Raw genomic sequence first — 24476 nt, forward strand, 5'->3', positions numbered from 1 at the left:
CAAAATCCCCATCCTCCACTGCCCCCACTCCCCCCCCTCAAAATCCCCATCCTCCACTGCCCCCACTCCCCCCCCTCAAAATCCCCATCCTCCACTGCCCCCACTCCCCCCCCCTCAAAATCCCCATCCTCCACTGCCCCCACTCCCCCCCTCAAAATCCCCATCCTCCACTGCACCCACTCCCCCCCCCCTCAAAATCCCCAGCCTCCACTGCCCCCACTCCCCCCCTCAAAATCCCCATCCTCCACTGCCCCCACTCCCCCCCTCAAAATCCCCATCCTCCACTGCTCCCACTCCCCCCCCCCTCAAAATCCCCATCCTCCACTGGCCCCCACTCCCCCCCCCCCTCATAATCCCCATCCTCCACTGCCCCCACTCCCCCCCCCTCAAAATCCCCATCCTCCACTGCCCCCAACCCCCCCCCCCTCAAAATCCCCATCCTCCACTGCTCCCCCCTCAAAATCCCCATCCTCTACTGCCCCCACTCCCCCCCCCCCCTCAAAATCCCCATCCTCTACTGCCCCCACTCCCCCCCCCCCCCTCAAAATCCCCAGCCTCCACTGCCCCCACTCCCCACACCCTCCCTCGACTTCAATCTTGATTATGTTCAGAGGCAAAAAAATAAGGAACATGTAGACAACAGGGGATAAAAAAGTGTCCGCAAAGATACACTTGATGGTGACAACATATTGTTTTAAGTTTCAATTAAATCACTGTAGAGTGGACAAACTAATTGACCAACCAATTTACTAAATAACCAACAATTGTCCCCATCTACCCAATCCCTGCATCAGATCATAGCGCAGACATATTTGGGTATTTCTGGTCTTATTTTTGCCATGCAACATTGATGTCCCGGGTTCGATGCCCAATGATGTTATGAGACAGGTGATATGTGTAGAATTGTAATCATTTATTGCAAATTATCTTAAAATTGCTTGACATATCACAAAGTAACAGTCTAGACAAGCTCCTATTTTATAACCAATTTTGACCTTTGACCTCAAAATATTACTTCCACGAGACGGGTTTCCTCACCTTGACCTGGTTGAAATTGTCGGCATCGTCGACAGTGGGCACGCGGATACAGCCGCTCTTGTTAAGGAATCCATAGTCCTCTGGCTGGCCTGTCAGCTTTAGGGAGTCTGAAATTCAGGGGCACATAAGTTAGTAATATTATATATTTATTGATATAAATTGCTAATTTCAACTAAGAAATCTAAAATAGTTTTATTGATGGCTGTAATTCAAGGGCACATAACTCAGAAATCTAAAATAGTTTTATTGATGGCTGTAATTCAAGGGCACATAACTCAGAAATCTAAAATAGTTTTATTGATGTCTAATATTCAAGGGCACATAACTTAGAAATCTGAAATAATATTAGTATGGCACATTTCAAGGGCACACAACTCAAATATATAATATATTGTTATATATTGCTGATTTTAGGGAGTCTGCAATCAGGGGCACATAACTTAGAAATCTGATATAATATTAGTATGGCTAATTTCAAGGGCACATAACTCAGATATATAATATATTGTTATATATTGCTGATTTGAGGGAGTCTGAAATTCAGGGGCACATAACTCAGATATATGATATATTGTTATATATTGCTAATTTCAGGGAGTCTGAAATTCAAGCGCACATAACTTAGAAATCTAAAAAAGTTTTATTGATGGCTGAATTTGAAAGCACATAACTAAGATATATAAAACATAATTATAAATAGCTAAAGCTTCAAGGGCATTTAAGTAAAAAATATATAATATTGTTCAGAATGACTTAATTCAAGGACACATAATTAACAAATCTAAAATATTGTTTTACATTGCTAATTTCAAAGGCACATACCGTAGGTTTCCACGTATAGCGCGCAGTGTTTTACCACCAAAATTCAAATTAAAAAGCTGGTGCGCACTATACATTGATACAACCCTATCCTGGCTGCTAAATTGGTAAAAAATATGTGTAATCGTAAATAATCAAAATGGCCACCATGTTTTTTTTCCAGAAAACTACCACCCTATATTGGTACAGACTGAGGGACCATTGTCAAAACAACAAGAAGTCGTTACTGGTAGATATGAATGCAGTAGAAGAAGTTTTGGTAAAAAATAAATTTGTTTGAATAAACTTGCAGACATTTCTTTGTTTGTGTTTTTACACTTCTTTATTGATGAATTCCAATGGGGATTGTTGTCACCATTCCGGAGAGCAGGCAAGGGTAGGTGCGAATGAGGTCTTTTTTGCGGGTAACAGTAGGTGTGGAAGGGGGTCACTTTGCACTTCGTAATTGGCAAATGTTATTGAGTAATATGTGCCACGACTTGTTAAGACGCTTATTGACATTTGAGACACTAATTGACACTTAACGTGAAGATATGCAATTGCATTTTGTGTGTATAAATATTGAACGTTCAACAGTGGTGTACCTCAACAACTGTATCCCTGTCTCCCATGCGACATTCAAATTTACGGGTAATGCCCATGCTTTCCCCTGAAGAAAAAATCACACGATGTACACTATTTCTTATTTTCTCACGTTTTTCACGAAATGCACATGGACTGTTAATCTTTTGCTAAAAATTAACAAAATTGTCAGAAAAGTATAGTGCTATGCAACCCATGCTCCTAATCATAATGACGCTTCCTATTTTGAATGCTTAATTAAGCTTTCCAATGACCTAGATTATTGGATTGTGCAATAGTACATAGCGGCCATTTTCAGTCCGATTTGGTGGTTTTATTGTCTTTAAATATTTTTTCTCCATTTTTGCATTTAAAAACAGCCTGCGCGCTATACACGGGAGCGCTCTATACGTGGAAACCTACGGTAACTCGGAAATACATTGTATGATATATTGTTAAAATGACTAAATTGAAGGGCAAATAACTATCATATAAAAAATATTGTTATAAATTGCTTATTTCATGGGCTTACAACTAAGAAATATGACATATGGTTATAGATTGCTAATTTTAATGGCAGATAACTCATATATCCATTATATTGTTATAAATTGCTACATTCAAGGGCATATAACTCGGGGAATCTTAAATAGTGATGCAAATGGCTAAGTTCAAGGACACATAGTAAGACATCTAAAACATTGATAGAAATGGCTAAATTCAAGGGAACATAACTCAAGTATCTGAAATATTTGTTATGTATGGCTAAATTCAGCAGCTTATAACAGTGAAATACTTGACTATTTTCACGGTCATTCGCCTATATATCAATGGAAAGCATAAGATATTTAATTCTTTGACTGATAGCAAAATGAATATCAGTTCACTAGACCTTTTTATAACAGATATCATTCAATTTTTAAATTACAATTTTTGTTTCCATGTGATGAAATAAAAAAATATTTCTTTCAGCCATTCAATTTAATACACCATAAATGAATTAAAATAAACCGATGTAAATACAAAATAATAACAGGACACTGAATCATTTCAAAGCATAAAAGCTGCAGTGGATGTGCAGTAAGATTAATCCGCATGCAATGACATAAAGGAACATATGAAGATACATGTGGTAAACTCAAATCCAGACTGAAGCTCATGTCTGGTAAAGGAATGAATACATGTTAACGGATAAATATGATAATAATTGAATTATAACTATAATGATAACAGTCTGGTCATAGAATACCAGAGTTTTTTCTAGCCATTTTGGGAAAAGGAGTCTGGTCATATTGGGATTTTCTAAATCTTTAACATTTGCAAATTTTGGATTTTTTTACTGACAAAATGGACCAAATTAAGAAATTTGTTATCAACAAATATTGGCACATCAGGCCTTTGCCTGGCCATTTTGTTAAAAAAAATCATATAAACTATAGTTATATACTTAGTAAGATGTTATGAAATAAAATTGAAATATAATAATCATTAAACACTTCTTTCTTTAAAAAAAAAAAAGAAAATTAATTGGGAATTGTTTTTACAATTTGGGTTTGGGATCGGGTCAGTTTGCTTTGGGATCTGGTCCTTTTTACAGCTGTTTTAACATAGCTGAAAAAAACATTATACATGTGAATGTATATATAAGGTACTAATGGAATGATAACTGTAGTGAATGTCTGGAGGAATAATGCATGTACATAGAAAATAAAATGTTAATGCTGATTAAAGTTATGTTTATAAAGGAAGTTTTAGAAAACCTGAACCATATGCCATACACAGTGATGTACTCTTTAACACCATGCAAACATTACTGAAGTTGCAAATCAGGAGGTTTTCTGGCCATTGTGGGGTCTGGTTCAATTGGATTTTTTTAATCGATAAAATGACACATTTTGGAAAACAAATTCAAGAAAAAGGACCAAATTGGGATTTCTTTCCCCAACTAAATAATTGCACATCAGGCCTTTTCCTGGCCATTTTGTAAAAAAAAATCATATAAAATTAAGTTAAATACTTTGAAATTGAAATATGTTTATGAAATAAAATTGAGATATAATAATCATTTGACAATTATTTCCAAAAAGAGAGAAAAAACAAATTATCGTTTTTTTTTTTGGAAATTCAGATTTTTTTTACAATTTCAGGTTTGGATGAGATCTGTTTGCTTTGGGTTCAGGTCCGTTTTACAGCCTTTTTAACATAGCAGACCCCCCCCCCTCGCAATTTCACAACTCCCAGCCGTAAATGACTCTCCATATCACTGTATTTCAAAGTTTTCACACAAAAATAAATTATCTTATATGTATTAACCATTTACATTTTATCATGATAATTTGAAAACGTTTTTTGTTATTTGATCAGAAAATACACTAGTATAAGTTACAGTTTTAACAGATACATTAGCCATTACATAATATTATACATTTCAAAATAATTCCATGTCAAGAAAATCAATAAGTCTTTGCTTATCAGAAAGTGTGGAAACATAGTTACAAGTCTCCAAAACTTGTTGACGAGAGTGGAAACATAGCTACAAGTCACCCAAAATTGTTGCAAAGTGCGGAAACCTAGATACACGTCTTCCAAAATTGTTTAAAAGTGTGGAAACATTGCTACAAGTTTCCTAAAATTGTTGCAAAGTTTGCATACCTAGCTACATGTCTGCCAAAAATTGTGCAAAGAGTAGAAACCTAGCTACCAGTCTCTCAAAATTATTGCAAAGTGTGGAAACATAGCTACCAGTCTCCTAAAATTGTTCCAAAGTGTGGAAACATAGCTACAAGTCTCCAAAAATTGTTGCAAAGTGTGGAAACATAGCTACCAGACTCCCAAAAGGTGTTACAGATTGGTAAGTGGATGCAGTGTAGATGGCATAACATAATGATAACATTGGACGATAATTCAATTTATGTTTGCACATGCAAGGTTAAACAGCAGACAAAAGCAGTGTACAATTCTTTGCTGAGCATTCTATTAAAAATTCTATTTTAAGACAATTTTTGTCTTACATACATCGCAAAACGCTTATACTAGACATTCATATTGTTATAAAACTGCAGTTACATACTTAAAAAAGTGGATATAAACATCTCTAACTGCAATTACATTTTTACATTTAATATTGTAACTGCTATTGAATGTATAAATATAGCTGCCATTATGCAAATATTATGGTATGTACACTTAAATAGATGGTTATATTATGGCTAGATATGACGCAAAGTATGCTTCACTTATAATTTAACATTTTACAAAAAACATACATCTAAAAATGATTCACTTCATCAGTAGTTGTTTAATTTTCAATTTAAAATTTAGTTTAAAACAAGTCAATATTTTATTTTTGTCATCTTTTAAATTGAAAGAAAAACTGATTTTCACATCTGTCACAAAGATTCATTAGGGTCCAGCAAGTGTACACTGATACTATTGCCTGCTGTGGCCCCCCCAAAAAATTAGATCCGTTTGGGGTCTCCTTGGAAAAAAACAGGGTCGGAAGGAAGGGATTTAAAAAAAAAAAAATTGTCTTTCAGGTACTAGAATGGAAGGCTACTAAAGCTTATTATAAGAAATACATGTATATATATGCTTTGTTTGCTTCATATTACATCTTTTTTTTTTGGCGACCCCAATAAAAAGTTGAGGGTCGGCGCCAATTCGGGAGACAGGGTCGGGAGACTCGAAATGGACCTCTTTTTTTTGGCCTGTGTGTTTACCAGGTGAACCATGACAGTCCTCTATGCCACTCCACTACTGTTTCAATAAGAGAACAGAAAACAATAGAAAACAGAAGGCAAAACAAATCAAAATGGTGAATGAACAGAAATTATTTTAAATTACATACATGTATGAGTCTGAGAAAATGGGGCTTAACCCTTTCCCCCATAAGAAGCAATGTGAAAATGGCGTTTGCAACCAGCAAAAACCCAGAACAGCCTGCGAGTAACTCGCAGTCTGTTCAGGTTTTATGCTGTTTGCTGCTCATCAGTATCTTTGGGTTGGAAATAAAGCCTTTAAAATCTGAATCTAATTAGAAAGGTCTTTAATTAAATTTAATTTTCTGAGGGACAACAAAGGCATGAAAATACGTATCTAAGGGACAACAAAGGCATGAAAATACGTATCTAAGGGACAACAAAGGCATGAAAATACGTATCTAAGGGACAACAAAGGCATGAAAATACGTATCTAAGTGGTCAAGGGCTTAATGTATGAGCATAAAGTGTCGTTCCAGATTACCATGTGCAGTCCCTACAGACAAATCACTGGAATCAGTGATGACACTTTGCACTGTGCAGTCCCTACAGACGAATCACTGGAATCAGTGATGACACTTTGCACTTTTATGTTATTTTTCGTTTAAAAAAAGTCTCTTCTGAACGAAAAATTCATGGTTATGTTAAAAGTATTGTCCATGTTTAGCCTGCGTGGAATGCACAGGCTAATCTGCATTCAGCTCATAGCACGGCTCATGTGGATATTAAACATCGGCTGCTTATAATGACAACTACAACTTTGTCAAAAATGTGGCTTAAAATAAAATTGCTACACTTTGTCACAGGCAAAGCAGCCATGCCAACAGCTATGTAAGGGCTAATATATTAGAAACAAGACTATTGCCAACAAATATTATGTCCCCTACCGGCTCCACCATTGTCAGATTAAAAAAAAAAAATTGTCATAGCAACCAGAATTTTTGACGTAGGAACAAAATGAAATGGCGTGCATAATGTCAATATCGCCATATATCCATGTTTCAAGTTTTATGAAAAAATATGAAGAACTTTTAAAGTTATCGCAGGATCCAGAAAAGTGTGACGGACTGACAGACAGACTGACAGTCTGACAGACAGAGCGCAAACCATAAGTCCCCTCCGATGAAACCGGTATGGGACAATAAATGGACCAATGTGCATGATTATTTTACATTGCACATCTGCACTTAGTGGCAATTGCATAACATTTCTGATCAATGCCTGGGAAGTCTAAAGTAGTTTGCTCAACAAACTAAGAATTATTGCCCCTGTTCAGCCTACCTAGTAAGGTTTTATCTCCCCCTGCAAGAAGCTGGTAGAAGATGTGGAAGTTCCTCTCCCCCTTGGACTGGCTGGCCACGCGGGACTGCATATATATAGAAAAATGTATATTGAACATGATTTCATTGTGAAGGGATTTTCAAAAAAAATCCTATTCAGCATTTTTTTTGCCAAATTAGAAAAAGTACCGGCACCATACCTATTGGGAAAAAATATTGCAAAAACCGCTGAAATTGGGAAAATTCTTGTCATGAAATTTTTTAACATTCATATTGGGAATCATGGGTCTTTTTAATTACTTAGTATTTTACTGTACTTATTAAAGGAGAAAAAAAAAATCGCTTCAGGTTGTAATGATCATGTCAAAGACATTCTGTGCTGAAAATGGGCTATATCTTTAGCAATTTTTAATTCCCTTACTACTGTAACAGCCCTCATATTAACCTTCTGAATTGACTTACTATTGTAACAGCCCTCATATTAACCTACTGAATAATTCACTTACTACTGTAACAGTCCTCATAGTAACCTACTAAATAATTCACTTATTACTGTAACAGCCCTCATATTAACCTACTGAATTCACTTACTACTGTAACAGCCCTCATATTAACCTACTGAATAATTCACTTACTATTGTAACAACCCTCATATTAACCTACGGAATAATTCACTTACTACTGTAACAGTCCTCATATTAACCTACTGAATAATTCACTTACTACTGTAACAGAGCTCATATTAACCTACTGAATAATTCACTTACTACTGTTACAGTCCTCATAGTAACCTACTGTAACAATTCTCATATTAACCTACCAGTGATTTTTTTGCCCAAAATTACCGCCAATATTCAGCTGCTTCCCAATTGCAAATATCGACTTTTTTTTCCCAAAAATCTGACCAAAATTTCCCAAAAAATAACTAAATTTTCCCAATAAAGCCAATAAGATTACAATGTCATTTAGCGATAATGTCGTACGAGTGTCGATCAAGCTTGTCCGAGTCGTCGCCGAAAGACAACTGACTTACGTATTTTTCGCGAATGATGCCGAATACGATTTATTGTTGCTATCCACACATCTCTATATTGCGGAGGATACCAACGATAGTCGATGTATCCCAATTGAGACCGCCTATTTTTACACACGTTCAAGATGGCGGCAAGCAGACGAGGAATTTGCAATTAGCGGCGAAAATGATAAATAAGATTCAAATTAACAACGGATATCATACGGTTATTATGGAATAATTTAATTAATGCGTGTGACAATTAACGCAAAATACTACGTTTGAAATAAAAAACAACAAAATAATATTTATTAGAAATCTGCACAGTGACTGTGCGTCACGGCAACCAGTGTTGGAAAAATTGGAGTTCAGTCTACTCACAAAGTTAAAGCATTTAAGATGAGTATCGTTCGAAAATGGAAAGAGACAAACATGATTTGATTTATATGTTAGTGGATCTGTGTATAATCAGAATCGTATGCATATTCTGCTTTATTATGTTTGTCACGCTGTTCATTTGACTGAAATAGCATTGAACTGAGGATGTAAAGTGCAACTGCAAGATATTGAAAGGTGAAAAAATTAAAAGTATCATTTTAACTCCATTTAATACATCATTAACACAGCAAAAACACTAAAGTGTGTTTGTTAATGTTTTAACCATATGATATTTAATTTAAAAAAAATCTGAATTAAATTAATACTCTTGAAAAGGTTATGATTAAATGGTGTATTTAAGAATCTATAGATTATTGCAATTTAATATGCATGTGGAATGATATTAGCTATATGCTGTCTTCATTGGAAGAAGACATTAAAGCAGCACTTAATAATATAAAAATGCTGTCAAACATGCAATCATATTTATAATGCTTAATGTTTCCCAATTTCATGGTTTATCGCGCTAATTTTCCCAATCCGAATGGCACAGGCTGTAACAAAAAAAAGCAAAAAAAAACACTGCCTACTGAATAATTCACTTACTACTGTAACAGCCCTCATATTAACCTACTGAATAATTATCTTTCTACTGTAACAGTCCTCATATTAACCTACTAAATAAATCACTTACTCCTGTAACAGTCCTCATATTAACCTAGTGAATAATTCACTTACTATTGTAACAGCCCTCATATTAACCTACTGAATAATTCACTTACTACTGTAACAACTCTCATATTAACCTACGGAATAATTCACTTACTACTGTAACAGTCCTCATATTAACCTACTGAATAATTGACTTACTACTGTAACAGCCCTCATATTAACCTACTAAATAATTCACTTACTACTGTAACAGCCCTCATATTAACTTACTGAATAATTCACTTACTACTGTAACAGCCCTTATATTAACCTACTGTATAATTCACTTACTACTGTAACAGTCCTGATATTTAACTACTGAATAATTCACTTACTATTGTAACAACCCTCATATTAACCTACTGAATAATTCACTTACTACTGTAACAGCCCTCATATTAACCTACTGAATAATTCACTTACTCCTGTAACAACCCTAATAATCACCTACTGAATAATTCACTTACTATTGTAACAACCATCATATGAACCTACTGAATAATTCACTTACTACTGTAACAACCATCATATTAACCTACTGAAGCATTCACTTACTATTGTAACAACCCTCATATTAACCTACTGAATAATTCACTTACTACTGTAACAACCATCATATAAACTTACTGAATAATTCACTTGATACTGTAACAACCATCATATTAACCTACTGTGTCTGCTGTGTCACAGTGGATATGGTGTCCACCTAGCTATCAGGAAGTCATGGGTTCGAACCCCACAGGGGTTTTTCTTTCGATCCAAAGACACCAAGTATTAGTTATAGTCCCAGGAAACTGACTCGAGAGCATTTCAAAAAGAATAAGGCTTTCGTAGCAATCAAACTAAAATAAATAGGTTTTAAACTAAAGATTTCTGCCATAATGATCCTCGATGTTCAAAGTAATTCACTTGTTATTCTTATAGCTTCATTCTTCCAGCACAAATATTCAAAGACATACCTTCTCCAGCAGATCTGAAAACAAAATACAAATGAAAATAAAGTAAAAGACAAACATTATTTATGTGTGAAAATTCTTAGAAGTACTAATTCACATTAGCAAACACTTAAATCATATTTTGATTTAAAAATGAACAACTCTAATAATTTTATATCATAATTCAGTACAAGGATGAAATTTTAGGATGCAACAAGACTAGTTATTCAATATTTAACCTTTGATCTTGCACACCCATTATATGGTTAACACCCCTATTTCATCAAGTCAAGGCCATTTAATTGTCAGTGCTTTTTTTCACCATTTTGGGAATTGGGCTGGGTCCCTGTGTATTGGTAAAATGCGTGGCGTTTTGACTAAAATTGGGAAATTAGTGTTGTTGTTGTTTTGCTAAAAAAATGCTTCAAAATTGAAAATAAAAGTGTTTTCATTATTATATGCACTAAGGTTGAACTTATATAGCTGGATGGGAGATGAACAAAATGATAAGATTTAAAACAAGAGCACCGCCTTGCGGGTGCAGACCGCTCATCTATTTTCTTTTTAAAGGTGAAGGGACTCTCATTTTCAATCACAAAGGAGGGAGGAGTGGAGTGAAGAGGGGTGTATAGTGTGGGGTTGTGGATATTTATTACATTATCTTCCAAAAAAGCGAAAAAAAAAAAAAAAAAAAAATCGGGGGGGGGGGGGGGGGGGGGGGGGGGGGGGGGGGTTTGGGTGCGATGGTTGGACGGTATTTCAAACATAACCGTTTTAAAAAAAAATGGGGGGGGGGGGGGGGGGGTATAGTGTGAGGGTGTGGTGATAATTTGTGAGATGATCTTAAAAAAAAAAAAAAAAAAAAAAATCAAAAAAAAAATTGGGGGGGGGGGTGGGGTGGGGTGGGGGTATAGTGTGAGGGTGTGGTGGTCATTTGTGAGATGATCTTAAAAAAAAAAAAAAAAAAAAAAAAAAATTAGGGGGGGGGGGGGGGGGAGGGCACGGGGGAGGGGGGGAGGGCACGGGGGATGGTTTGGGTGAAGTCTATTGTGGTATGTCAGGTAAGAGTAGTTTCATCAAAGTATCAATCAAATCTAATCATAAATAAAGAAGTTATGGCAATTTTAGCAAAATTTAATAATTTGACCTTGAGAGTCAAGGTCATTCAAAGGTCAAAGTAAAATTCAAGTTGCCAGGTACAGTAACCTCATGATAGCATGTAAGTATTTGAAGTTTGAAAGCAATAGCCTTGATACTTCGAGTGGATCGAAACACAAAATTTAACCATATATTAAAAGTTACTAAGTCAAAAAAGGGCCATAATTCCGTAACAATGACAACCAGAGTTATGCAACTTGTCCTTTTACTGTACCCTTATGATAGTTTGTGAGTGTTCCAAGTATGAAAGCAATATCTATGATACTTTAGGGGTAAAGTGGACCAAAACATAAATCTTAACCAAATTTTCAATTTTCTAAGTATAAATGGCCCATAATTCCGTCCAAATGCCAGTCAGAGTTACATAACTTTGCCTGCACCGTCCCCTTATGATAGTTCATAAATCTTGCAAGTATGAAAGCAATAGCTTTGATACTGTATGAATAAAGTGGACCTAAACACAAAACTTAATCAAATTTTCAATTTTCTAAGTATAAAAAGGGCACATAATTCTGTCAAAATGCCAGTCAGAGTTACATTACTTTGCCTGCACAGTCCCCTTATGATAGTTAGTAAGTGTTGCAAGTATGAAAGCAATAGCTTTGATGCTTAAGGAATAAAATGGACCTAAACACAAAACTTAACCAAAATTGTCAATTTTCCAAGTATAAAAAGGGCACATAATTCTGTCAAAATGCATGCCAGAGTTATCTAACTTTGCCTGCCCAGTCCCCTCATGATAGTAAGTAAGTGTACCAAGTTTGAATGCAATAGCATTGATACTTACTGAGAAAAGTGGAACTAAACGCAAAACTTAACCAAAATTTTCAATTTTTTAAGTATAAAAAGGGCACATAATTCTGTCAAAATGCACGCCAGAGTTATCTAACTTTGCCTGTCCAGTCCCCTCATGATAGTAAGTAAGTGTACCAAGTTTGAATGCAATAGCATTGATACTTTCTGAGAAAAGTGGACCTAAACGCAAAACTTAACCGGACGCCGACGCCAACGCCAACGCCAACGCCAACGCCGACGCCGACGCCGACGCCGACGCCGACGCCAAGGTGATGACAATAGCTCATAATTTTTTTTCAAAAAATAGATGAGCTAAAAATGTTTTTTGTAACCTTCAATTGGGAATTTTAAGGTCCCATTGGGTTAAAATTGACTTCTTTTTCCATTGGGTATGGGGCCGAATACTGGACCAATTTTTTTTAACCAAAAAAAACACAGAATGTTAACAGGTTTGAAAGACAGATGCATGTGTAAGAGGTTTAGTTGCATTATGCAATAATTGAGGCTTCAAAAATATTTTCTTCTCTGTCTTTTTAAAGGTAACTTAGGATGACTGTGTTATCATGGATTCTACCACGGCACGTGACTTGTTTTCTATAGACAAAGAAGAAAAAGTACCGTGGGTTATTACCCCGATATACCAACGGTTGTTAGTATGACGTCACGTTGATTGTCCGCGCACTGTTTATGAATGAAGACGACGTCATTTGTTTTTTATTGTTGTTGTGACGTCACGTTTTCGCGGAAAAGTGGAGTACTTCGGTTAATATAATTCTCATTTATAACCTTTAAATTGCGGATGACTTATCAATAGAATCGTGTTAGAATCGAAATAATCGACGGGTAACCATTGGTTATTGCGGTAATAACCAACGGTATGTCGTTTCGATGCTTGTTATCAAACCACTCGGGCTGCGCCCTCGTGGTTTAATTCCTACGCATCAAAACTCCATACCATTGGTTATTACCGCAATAACCAACGGTTACCCGTCGATTATTTCTTAAATAAACTTGGTCCCATAATATAAAAGGGGAGAGAGTAACCCTTTACCACTAAGATACGTAATTAACCCTTTACCACTAAGATAAGTATTTAAGCCTTTACCACTTAGATATGTGTTTAACCCTTTACCACTTAGATATGTATTTAACCCTTTACCACTTAAATACGTATTTTGATACATTTGTAGTCATTAGAAAGTAAAGTTTTATTAAAAACCTTTCTTACCAAATTCAAGTTTTAAAGACTTTATTTCCAACCCTCAGATACTGATGAGCAGCAAACAGACATAAAACCTTAACAGACTGCAAGTAACTCGCAGGCTTTTCTGGTTTTATGCTGTTTGCACATAGCCATTTTCACTTTGCTTCTGAGTGGGAAAGAGTTAAGTGGCTGCCAGGTTAGAGGGAAAGCACTTGCCTAGATAGCAAGGCATTTTTGTTTCCCATTTTTGGAAATGGGGCCAGGGCCCTTTCGATTGGGAAAAACATGTTGTTTTCAATTATTTTTTTTTGAATTTCACTCATATATTTGGACCGTGCTCTGGGAAAAGGGAGTTTAGTGCCTGTGCGTAAAGTGTCGTCCCAGATTGGCCTGTGCAGTCCGCAAAGGCTAATTTGGGACAACACTTTCCACCTTAACTGCATTTTTACTAAGAATAGACTTTCTTTAAATAAAAATTGTCATAAATGCGGAAGTTTTACTCCTGATTAGCCTATGCTGACTGCATAGAGCACTAAACGCACATGCATTAAACCCCCTTTTCAAAGGGCACAGCCCATTTATTTATAATGAAACAAAAGGGCCTGAAAGGCCCAAAGTCGCTCACCTGAGATTACAAGATCTTATTGGGACAAATCTTATGACCAAGTTTCACGAAGATCGGAAAATAAATGTGGCCTCTAGAGTGTTAACAAGGTTTTACTATAGCCATATAAGGAATAATGCCCCGCCCCCTGGCAGACATGTTTTTCAACCAACCGGCATCATTTTTGAACTCATCCAAGATATTATCGGGATGAATCTTCTGACCAAGTTTCATGAAGATCAGACAGTAAATGTGGCCTCTAAAGTGTTAACAAGATTTTACTATAGCCATATAAGGAAAAATGCCCCGCCCTTTGGAAGCCATTTTTTTCAAGCAAACATAATTATTTTCGAACTCATCCAAGATATCATTGAGACCAATCTTCTGACCAGATTTCATGAAGATTGGACAATAATGTGGCCTCTAGAGTGTTAACAAGGTTTTACTATAGCCTTATAAGGAAAAATGACCCGCCCCTGGTGGCAATGTTTTTAAAGCAACCAAAACCATTGCGAACTCATCCAAGATATCATTGGGACAAATCTTCTGACCAAGTTTCATGATGATCGAAAACAAATGTGACCTCTAGAGTGTTAACAGGGTTTTACTATAGCCATACATGTATAAGGAAAATAGCCCTGCCCCTGTGGTGGCCATTTTTTCAACCAACCGACATCATTTTTGAACTCGTCCAAGATATTATTGTGATGAATCTTCTGACCGAGTTTCATGAAGATCGGGCTATAAATGTGGCCTCTAGAGTATTAACAAGGTTTTACTATAGCTTTATATCGCCATATAAGGAAAAATGCCCCGCCCCTTAGCGGCCATGTAATTCAAGCAAACGTAACCATTTTTGAACTCATCCAAGATATCATTAAGACACATCTTCTGACCATATTTCATCAAAATTGGACAATGTGGTCCATAGAGTGTTAACAAGGTTTTACTATAGCCAAATAAGGAAAAATGCCCTGCCCCCTGGCGGCCATATTTTTCAACCGACCGGCATCATTTTCGAACTAGTCCAAGATATTATAAGGATAAATCTTCTGACCAAATTTCATGAAGATCAGACAATAAATGTGACCTCTAGTGTGTAAACAAGGTTTAACTATAGCCATTTATAGCCAGATAAGGAAAAATGCCCCGCCCCTTGGCAGCCATGTTTTTCAAGCAAACGTAACCATTTTTGAATTCATCCAAGATATCATTGAAACCAATCTTCTGACCAAATTTCATGAAGATCTGGAAATAAATGTGGCCTCTAGAGTGTTAACAAGGTTTTACTATAGCCATAAAAGGAAAAATGCCCCCCCCCCCCCCCCCGGCGGCCATGTTTTTCAACCAACCAGCATCATTTTCGAACTCGTCCAAGATGTTATTCGGATGAATCTTCTGACCAAGTTTCATGAAGATCAGACAATAAATGTGGCCTCTAGAGTGTTAACAAGGTTTTACTATAGCCATATATTGCCAATATATATAAGGAAAAATGCCCCTCCCCTTGGCAGCCATGTTTTTCAAGCAAACGTAACCATTTTCGAACTCATTCAAGATATTATTGAAACCAATCTTCTGACCAAATTTCATGAAGATTGGACAATAAATGTGGCCTCTAGAGAGTGATCAAGGCAAATGTTAACGTCGCACAACGGACAACGCACGATGGACGACGGACAAAAGGCGATCACAAAAGCTCACCATGAGCACGTTGTGCTCAGGTGAGCTAAAAAGTCTTTCTGACTCTACTCACAGTTTGTAATCACTCCTCCTATGGGATCACCTTTGAAGTCAAACTCTATGTCCATATATTTGCCCTGAAACATCAAAGAGTTGAAATATTCCACAGTGATTTTATTGGCCAAAAATTACAGCCTCTTATAGGCTGCATATGTTTCCCAATTAAAAAGAAACAAGAAACCGTCGGAGGCTTTTTTTGTCACAATATTGCACTATAATATTCAGATAAAAGGAAACGTCTTGAGGGCACAGTAGTTGGGTGAACAATAATTTTTTTATAGAAAATTTTAAAAGGGTAATAACTCTGTGAAAAACCATTTGACCAGAACCCGCTGATAATATGCACATCTCCTCTTGGTAGCAATTAAAGCTTCCCATAAAGTTTCATTGGATTCTGGTCATAAGTTGCTGAGAAATAGCCCGGACAACAATTGTGCACGGACGGACGCACATACGCACGGACAGACAAAGCGGCGATTATTTAACAGCAAAAATAAACACCTTTTCCCAAAATTCAACAAAAATTTCCTAAAAATATGCCAATGTTTGCCAATAAACTTAATAATTTATATGTTTAGTTTATTATACAGCAATTTAATTTGCTAGCAATTTATAAAATACATATTAAGGTAGTGCACCTCTAATGGGCACATATCCAAATATAATCTAATTAATTATTTTCTTAATCAGCATCATTTCACTGAACTACATGCAAATTTGTAGCTAGGCTTTCCATGCTTTTAAAAAAAATATACCGATTTTTTCAAAACCACCCCCACGCTCGGCTTTTGTCCAGTTTATTTTCACCCCTGGGGTATATAAAAGTTCCATAATTCATTCAAATTTCCAAATATGGGCATGCAGTTGGTGTGTACAGATGCTGTAAAGGTGTTTAAAGTTTAAACAAGATGAAATAAGTATTCTTTTACAGACATTTATATTTTACAAATTTTTATCTATGGAAGAGCACCATGAAATGTAAGTGATTTCAGCCAAGTAAAAATTGGGTCGGTTAAAAACAAAGTGTCATAAAATTCAAAATAGTATCATTTAAGTCATATTTTAAACTTAGTTTTTATAGAAACACTATATACAGCAAAAATACCAAGAACTAGACAGATTTACCGTTTACTTTTTGAAATAAAAATAAAAATTCAACATGCATGGTTCGTATTTTCAACAGTAAATCACCCAATTTCGCCATAACGTTGTTTTAATTTTAATAATTGAAAAATGTGCATAAAAATTGCAACATATTTAACAATAAATATAGCTTATATGCCATATTAAATCAAATTACGTTAGAAAATAAATAAAACGCGTCGCAAAAAAGTATACGTCGTCGGCAGGATTCGAACCTGCGCGGGAATATCCCAAAAGATTTCTAGTCTAACGCCTTAACCACTAGGCTACGGCACCTAATAGTAGGCTCTTCAACCTTCGAAGAAATCGCGGGAAATCATTAGAGGTGCACTACCTTAAAAAGCAGTAAAACATGCACTAATTAACAATTGGTATACTAGTTATATATAATCGTATTAATAATGTTTAATTTTTCCCTATGCCGTGGTCTATTATGTGTTTGTTCCCCAATCAGAAAGGCACAGGCTGTATAATATTAAGAACAAAAAAATCACAGTTCCATGGATGGAGGTCAAGTTACATATGAAATGCAGAAACAATGATACTATAAACATGTGACAAGGAGAAAACTCGTTTTACCCTTCAAATTTTTTCTAGCCACTATGGGAAAAGGAGTCTGGTCAAATTGGGATTTTTTAAATCAATAAAATGGCAAATTTGGGAATTTCTTATTGACAAAATGGATCAAATTGGGAAATTTTCATCAACAAATATTGACACATCGGAAAAAAATCATAAACATAATAGTTATATACTTTGTTAGATGTGTATGAAATAAAATTTTGATAAAACAATCATTAGACACTTCTTTTTTGAGGGGGGGGGGGGTCCTTTTTACAACCTTTTTTAAATAGCAGAAAAAACCCTGCCCTCACCTCAAATACTGTTAAATCATTATTGTTGGAGGAATATAAAGTTTTGTTGATTTCATGGGCTGTCTGATTCAAAAATTTACAAAAAAAATTGGAAAATGACTGACCAAATTTCCTCTTGTTTTCCAAAATAAGAAATCCACAAATTAACATGTCAAAGAAAAAGTATTTTTTTGGCGTAGCTGTATACGCCAGCTTTTCACCTTACCTGACCTTAAAAATTGTAACTGTCCAATATAATTCAAATAAAATTTCCCGCATCTAGGTCAGAATGAATACACTTCATTTATTCCACAGGCTGATTTGAGCATACGACCAGAACATTGGAAACATGTCCGCGTCTTTGTAACACTGTTTTACTGCGTGTTCAGCATGAATTTTTTTATCTCTAATGAAAAGGCTTAATAGATAGAACAGTTTAAGACTCAATCTCGACATCAATACAGTTTGTGCGTGCACCTTTTATTTTCAGAGGATTGCCAGCGTGAGAACGTTTGTACTTTAAGGCTATGTTCTCATATTTAGTACTAACTTCCATATTCCTGTCAACATGTTAACATTTCAAAGTATAAAGAGCAGTGGAAGCAAGGCCTCACTTAAATGTATTGCATTTCAACCCGCGAGGTATCAGGGTCAGTTCACGGTTAGTGTGTGTGAATGTCAGAGTTTATATACAGGTCATCACTGCTTCTTAACGACTACCTTATGTGCTGACCGGAGTTCGCGGGCAGTAAAATAATCGTTATATAATAAAGACGCTATAGCGTGAACTAGCTAGGGGAACTGGAATTTTCTTTAGACCAGAAAGATGTTAAATGAAGATATCCAGTGATATCATTATGGTATGTCAATAATAGATTCTTAATGTGTTTTCAACAATACCATGATAAATATTATTTTTAATTAATTTAACAAGAATTATTCCACCATATTGACTAATGTATTAAGCATAAGCGCGATGATTCTCAATACTGTTTATAATCGAATCAAATAGCAATGCCCGACAAACCACTAAAACAGGTTTGTTCTAAGAATGCGCGTATAATTTATTTAAAATATGTACGGATACTTCGTGTGTGGCCGGTTGACTCGTATGTTTTAATTTCACTTCCATTCTTTTTTTGGTTTTCTGTTTTGTATCTATAGGTTTATGACCAGCAATATGTAATAATGTAAAATAAGCTGCGAAAACTCCGCGTAACAACCCGTACTGCGTGTGATGCAGCTAAGATCTGCACAGAAAAAGACATTCGCTATCCTTGATCTCATTCATTGAACTCTTTACCTTTCATAAACTTCAACCACAATCAATGCCGTATATCTTTTTTAAATTTCAATTTCTTGTTTGAAAATACACCAAATTTCATACCGACAAATATAAATGTTTATACAGTATATGTCAATAAGTAGTTCTTGAAAAATATACCACTGAGACACATATAAAATCAATATAAAATTGCCACGTCCAGAATTCAACGCAATTATGGGGGCGTTCATGAGATTTCTCAACCTGCTCCACAGCATTATAGTGTGATTACACAAGTAAAACAAGATTAAAATGAATGTTATTGTTAGACAATGCATTAGTCTTTCAACAACGCGTCAAGGGAAGGAGGACTTTTATTTACAGGAACATGCTTATCAGATATTTACATTTTCCATAATGTTTAGGGTTTTAAAACCTAATTAACCTAAATAACTTGATCCAAAAGTTAACTGCCCTTAGCTTAACTTGTTGGTCAAGTTTTGAGCAACAAGGCCCTCAAAGTCAACAATCGATTGTGAATTTTGGGGCATGATCAGTAGAGCTGTAACAATTCGGTTCGATGCATCGAAAAACCGGTTCAATGACGCTGATTCGATTTCGATACCAATACCGCCAATTTCGATTCGATTCACTGCAATCCCGATTGATCCGCATTTTAAACCTTAATTTCCAAATCCGTCGTCTAAACTTTCTTGCCATTTGTAATACGTCTTGTGATTGGTCAATAGCCGATAATGGCATCCAATGAATGAATGAATAACATGCTGAGCATTACATCAGCCAAAAAAATGGCTTCTTCAATCACGCTGAAAGACGCACCATCAAAATTAAAATCTAAAGTATGGGAACATTTCGGATTTCGCGAAGGTTCTGATGCAAAGGCAACTTGAAAAACGTGCTTTGTTGACGTAAGTAACCCCAAATCTGGAAGCACTACAAATTTGAGGCACTTTTAAAGAGAAAACACTCGGTTGATATTTCAGATGTGATTTGTATCAACTACATTTTGATAACAGAAAGTAATTGTTACTAAATTATACCCATGTAATGTTTTGATCTCATTTTTTTTCTCAATACATATGGTTTGTTTACTAAATTGTGTGCATTCTGTTAAGAAGTCAACTGGAAGTTGTTTATATACTTAGATGTTTTTTTTTGTGTTTTTTTCTATTAAACACATTTGATACATTGTGCATTTTATGTTATTTAAGAACAACTCAACAGGAAGTTTTTTTCAATAAATTTGTTAATTATAAAACAATGTTGCGTTTTTAATTTAATTTCAGAAAGTAAACACTTAAAATGTACAACATAATAAGTTAATAACAAATACCAAACATATTAATTCATGCCCTGGACAAACCAAACATGAAATAGTTTGCAAAATAAGCAGCAAAGAGTTGTATTTGAATCAAATCGAAAATAATTGAATCTGACCATCTGGTATCGAAATCGAATCGAATCGAATGATGGGAGAATCGTTACAGCTCTAATGATCAGTTGGGAAATTACTTTATTCCCAGATAAAATCCTATAATGGCTTTTAACCCTTTATCACTTAGATAAGTATTTTGACGTGTTTGTAGTCCATTAGAAAGTTACATTTAATTGAAGACCTTTTTTACAAGATTCAATTCTTAAAGGCTTCATTGCCAACCCTTAGATACTTATGAACAGCAAACAGCATAAAACAAGAACAGACTGCAAGTTACTTGCAGGCTGTTCTGGTTTTATGCTGTTTGCACATAGGCATTTCCACTTTGCCTCTTAGTGGTAGAGGGTTAATTTAGCCACAATAAAGAGACCGCATTACAGTTTTAAGGGATAACTTACAAATCTGGATGAGTTATCGTTTCGAAGCGTCTTTGCATTTCCAAATGCTGAAAATAATAAGAAGCACAATTATTGAGTTTGCATGAAAAGAATACAAAGAAAACTTGAGCTTTTTGCAGTTATAAATAGATAGCCCTCCCTCAGCACTGCACGTGGTTTTACTGTAAAAAAAATGTTTCAGCACTTAACTTTGCGTCAATCATTTATGATGTGTTTGTGTTAAATTCACAAGGCTTTTAAAAGTAACTTAGGATGACTGCATTTAAAGTTCTCTGCAGTATCACAAGGCTCTGATTGGTCGATTTAAATTAGCAAGGCTCTGATTTGTCGATCCAAATATGCAAGGCTCTGATTGGTCGATTCAAATTAGCAAGGCTTTGATTGATCAATTCAAATTAGAAAGGCTGTGACTGGTCAACTCACAAATTCAACAAAACTTAATGTTCCAGGAATAGCTATGATTTAACAGTATGTGGGAAGTTGCAATAATAATGTAATAGAAATTAAAAGTCAAAATAGGGGCATAACTTAACCCTTTCCCTCATAAGAAGCAAAGTGAAAATGACTTTTGCAACCAGCATAAAACCAGAACAGCCTTCCAGAAACTTGCAGTCTGTTCAGGTTTTTATGCTGTTTGCTTCTCATCAGTATTTAAGGGTTTGAGATGAAGCCTTTAAAACTTGAATCTAGTAAGAAAGGTCTTTAATTGAATGTAACTTTCTAAGGGACTACAAACACGTCAAAATACGTATCTCAGTGGTAAAGGGGCATAACTAAAGCAAATGTTAATGTGTGATAATGAACAAAATCACATCCACAAGGCTTCATATCATATGGAAACAATTCAACGCACGTTTGTATGTTGAACACTAAAAAGTGCAGGAGTATAAATCAGCAGACAAATTGTTGTTTACAGACCAACAGACAGACAGACGTACATGCTGAATCCAACATACACCCCACTGTTGCAGAAGGAGTGGAGGATGTGAAAATGTATGCTTGGGAGACTGATACAACAAGAGCTCCACAGTCGGAGACAGATGTCCCCCCCCCACACCCCAACAGGGCCTTGACACAGGATTTTTTTAAACAAAACTGACCATAAGAGTGACTAATAGCCACTTAAATAAGTTTTCAGCTGACACAGAATTATGCACTTCTGTAAAATCATTGTTATAGATAATGAGTTGAGAATATTATAGTTTTATATCTAGTGATGTCCCTTAGTGTGACAGTGACCTTGACCTTTGACCTAATCACCCCAATTGCTATCGGGGCCATCAACTGTCTAACGCCAATGCACATGGAAAGTATCAAGCCAATCGGTCTCTCCGTTCACAAGTCAATTGATCGGAAACAGGTTTCACTCTTAGTGTGACAGTGACCTTGACCTTTAACCTAGCAACCCAAATTTCAATAGGGGTCATCCACTGGCAAATACAAATGCACATGGGAAGTATCAAGCCTTTTGGTCATTCCGTTCACAAGTTATTGATCGGAGACAAACTGGTCTTCTGACAGACAGACAGCAAAACAATATACCTGCTCTTCTTCGATGTGGGGAATAAAAATTAGCCATGTTCTGGGAAAATGGGGCTTAATACATGTGCATATTTTGGGAAAAGGAGTCTGACCAAATTGGGAATTTTTTATCGACAAAATTGGCCATTTTGGGAATTTTTGCTTCAATGAAACGGCTCATTTGGGACAAAATTGTGAATTTATCATGCTTAAATAATTCAGTGGTTTAACAAATAAATTGTTTTTATTTGTTATTTTGTCTTCTTTATATAAACAGATGCAATATTGGGAATGTTCAACGTTTATTTAAGTACTGCAGTTTTGTTTTTCAGTTACAGTTACACTCTGAGATAAGAACTGAACAGTCAAAACCTTACAGCAGAAATTTTTACCAAAACAAACACTGGTTTGTCACACAAGTTATAAGACACTTCATTCTTAAAAAAAAAAATAATAATATTTGTTTGTTCTTTTTTGAGGAAATTGGTTTTTTTTTATACTTTTGGTTTGGGATCGGGTCCGTTTGCTTTGGGAGTGCCTCCGTTTTCCGGAGGCGCAGACAGTGCTGAAAAACCCCTTAGAGAGTAGGCCCAAATTAAGTGCGGAAGGACAATATCTGCTTTTTATGGTATGTATCGTTTAAAGGAAGTCTCTACTTAGCAACAATCCAGTTAAGGCAGAAAGTATCATCCCTGATTAGCTTGTTCTGACTGGACAGGCTAATCTGGGATGACAATATTTGGACTCACATGCATTAAGCCCTATTTTCCCAGAGTAAGACTCAAATCATTTTCCACATGAAGTTCTTTGGCGTTGTAAGAGATTTAAATCATTACTTCTTGTTAAAGGGGCCTTTTAACAGATTTTGGCATGTATTGAAGCTTGTCATTAAATGCTTTATATTGATAAATTTAAACATTTGACCTAAATATATCCAGTAAAAAAAACAAGAATAAAAATTTTTTAAAGAAAAAAAGTAACCCTCAACAGGGCTCAAACCACTGAGTCCTGGAGTAAAAAGTCTCCCGCCTAGACCACTCGACCATCCATGTTCATGCTTAGAGCGGATGTATTTTTTACCTATATAAGCAATCCTCGTAGTTTCCCAAAATATAAGGACAACAACAGAACTTTCCAAATTATTCAATTGTTTTGAGTCGCATTATACTAAATATAATTTTCTGGTTTTTAAATCGTCAAAAGATGCATATAATATATATTTAAGTGCATTGTAAATGGTCAGTATTACTATTTCCTAAAAAATATCATAACTAAAACGAAAATTTGCGAATCTGAAACAACTTTTTTTAATTTTGTCAATTTACCAAAACGTGAAAAGGCCCCTTTAAATCATAATTTCTTGCTAATGTTTTTGCTTTCATGCATGATTACGACAAACTAGTGACCTGAAAATCAATAGGGGTCATCTGCCAGTCATGATCAATGTACCTATGAAGTTTCATGATCCTAGCCATAAGCATTCTTGAGTTATCATCCGGACACCATTTTACTATTTCGGGTCACCGTGACCTTGACCTTTGACCTAGTGAACTGAAAATCAATAGGGGTCATCTGCGAGTCATGATCAGTCTACCTATCAAGTTTCATGATCCTAGGAATAAGCGTTCATCAGTTATCATCCGGAAACCATTTTACTATTTCGGGTCATCGTGACCTTGACCTTTGACCTAGTGACCTGAAAATCAATAGGGGTCATCTGCTAGTCCTGATCAATCTACCTATCAAGTTTCATGATCCTAGGCCTAAGCGTTCTTGAGTTATCATCCGGAAACGATTTTACTATTTCGAGTCACTGTGACCTTGACCTTTGACGAGTGACCTCA

General features: G+C 35.7%; 1 protein-coding gene across 1 annotated transcript in view; it reads right to left on the reverse strand.

Moving 5' to 3' along the window:
* LOC127861278 (unconventional myosin-Ib-like) overlaps nt 1–24476 on the reverse strand; it is an 88401-nt gene that overhangs the window by 44186 nt on the left and 19739 nt on the right. Inside the window, exons 6-10 of the mRNA XM_052399727.1 lie at nt 21112–21158; nt 16010–16073; nt 10517–10530; nt 7458–7542; nt 1039–1145 (exon numbers count right to left, since the gene is read on the reverse strand). Coding sequence (XP_052255687.1) covers nt 1039–1145; nt 7458–7542; nt 10517–10530; nt 16010–16073; nt 21112–21158 — 317 coding nt within the window. The remainder of the gene's footprint in view (nt 1–1038; nt 1146–7457; nt 7543–10516; nt 10531–16009; nt 16074–21111; nt 21159–24476) is intronic.

Source organism: Dreissena polymorpha, chromosome 15 (genome assembly GCF_020536995.1).
Source record: "Dreissena polymorpha isolate Duluth1 chromosome 15, UMN_Dpol_1.0, whole genome shotgun sequence".
Classification (NCBI taxonomy): domain Eukaryota; kingdom Metazoa; phylum Mollusca; class Bivalvia; order Myida; family Dreissenidae; genus Dreissena; species Dreissena polymorpha.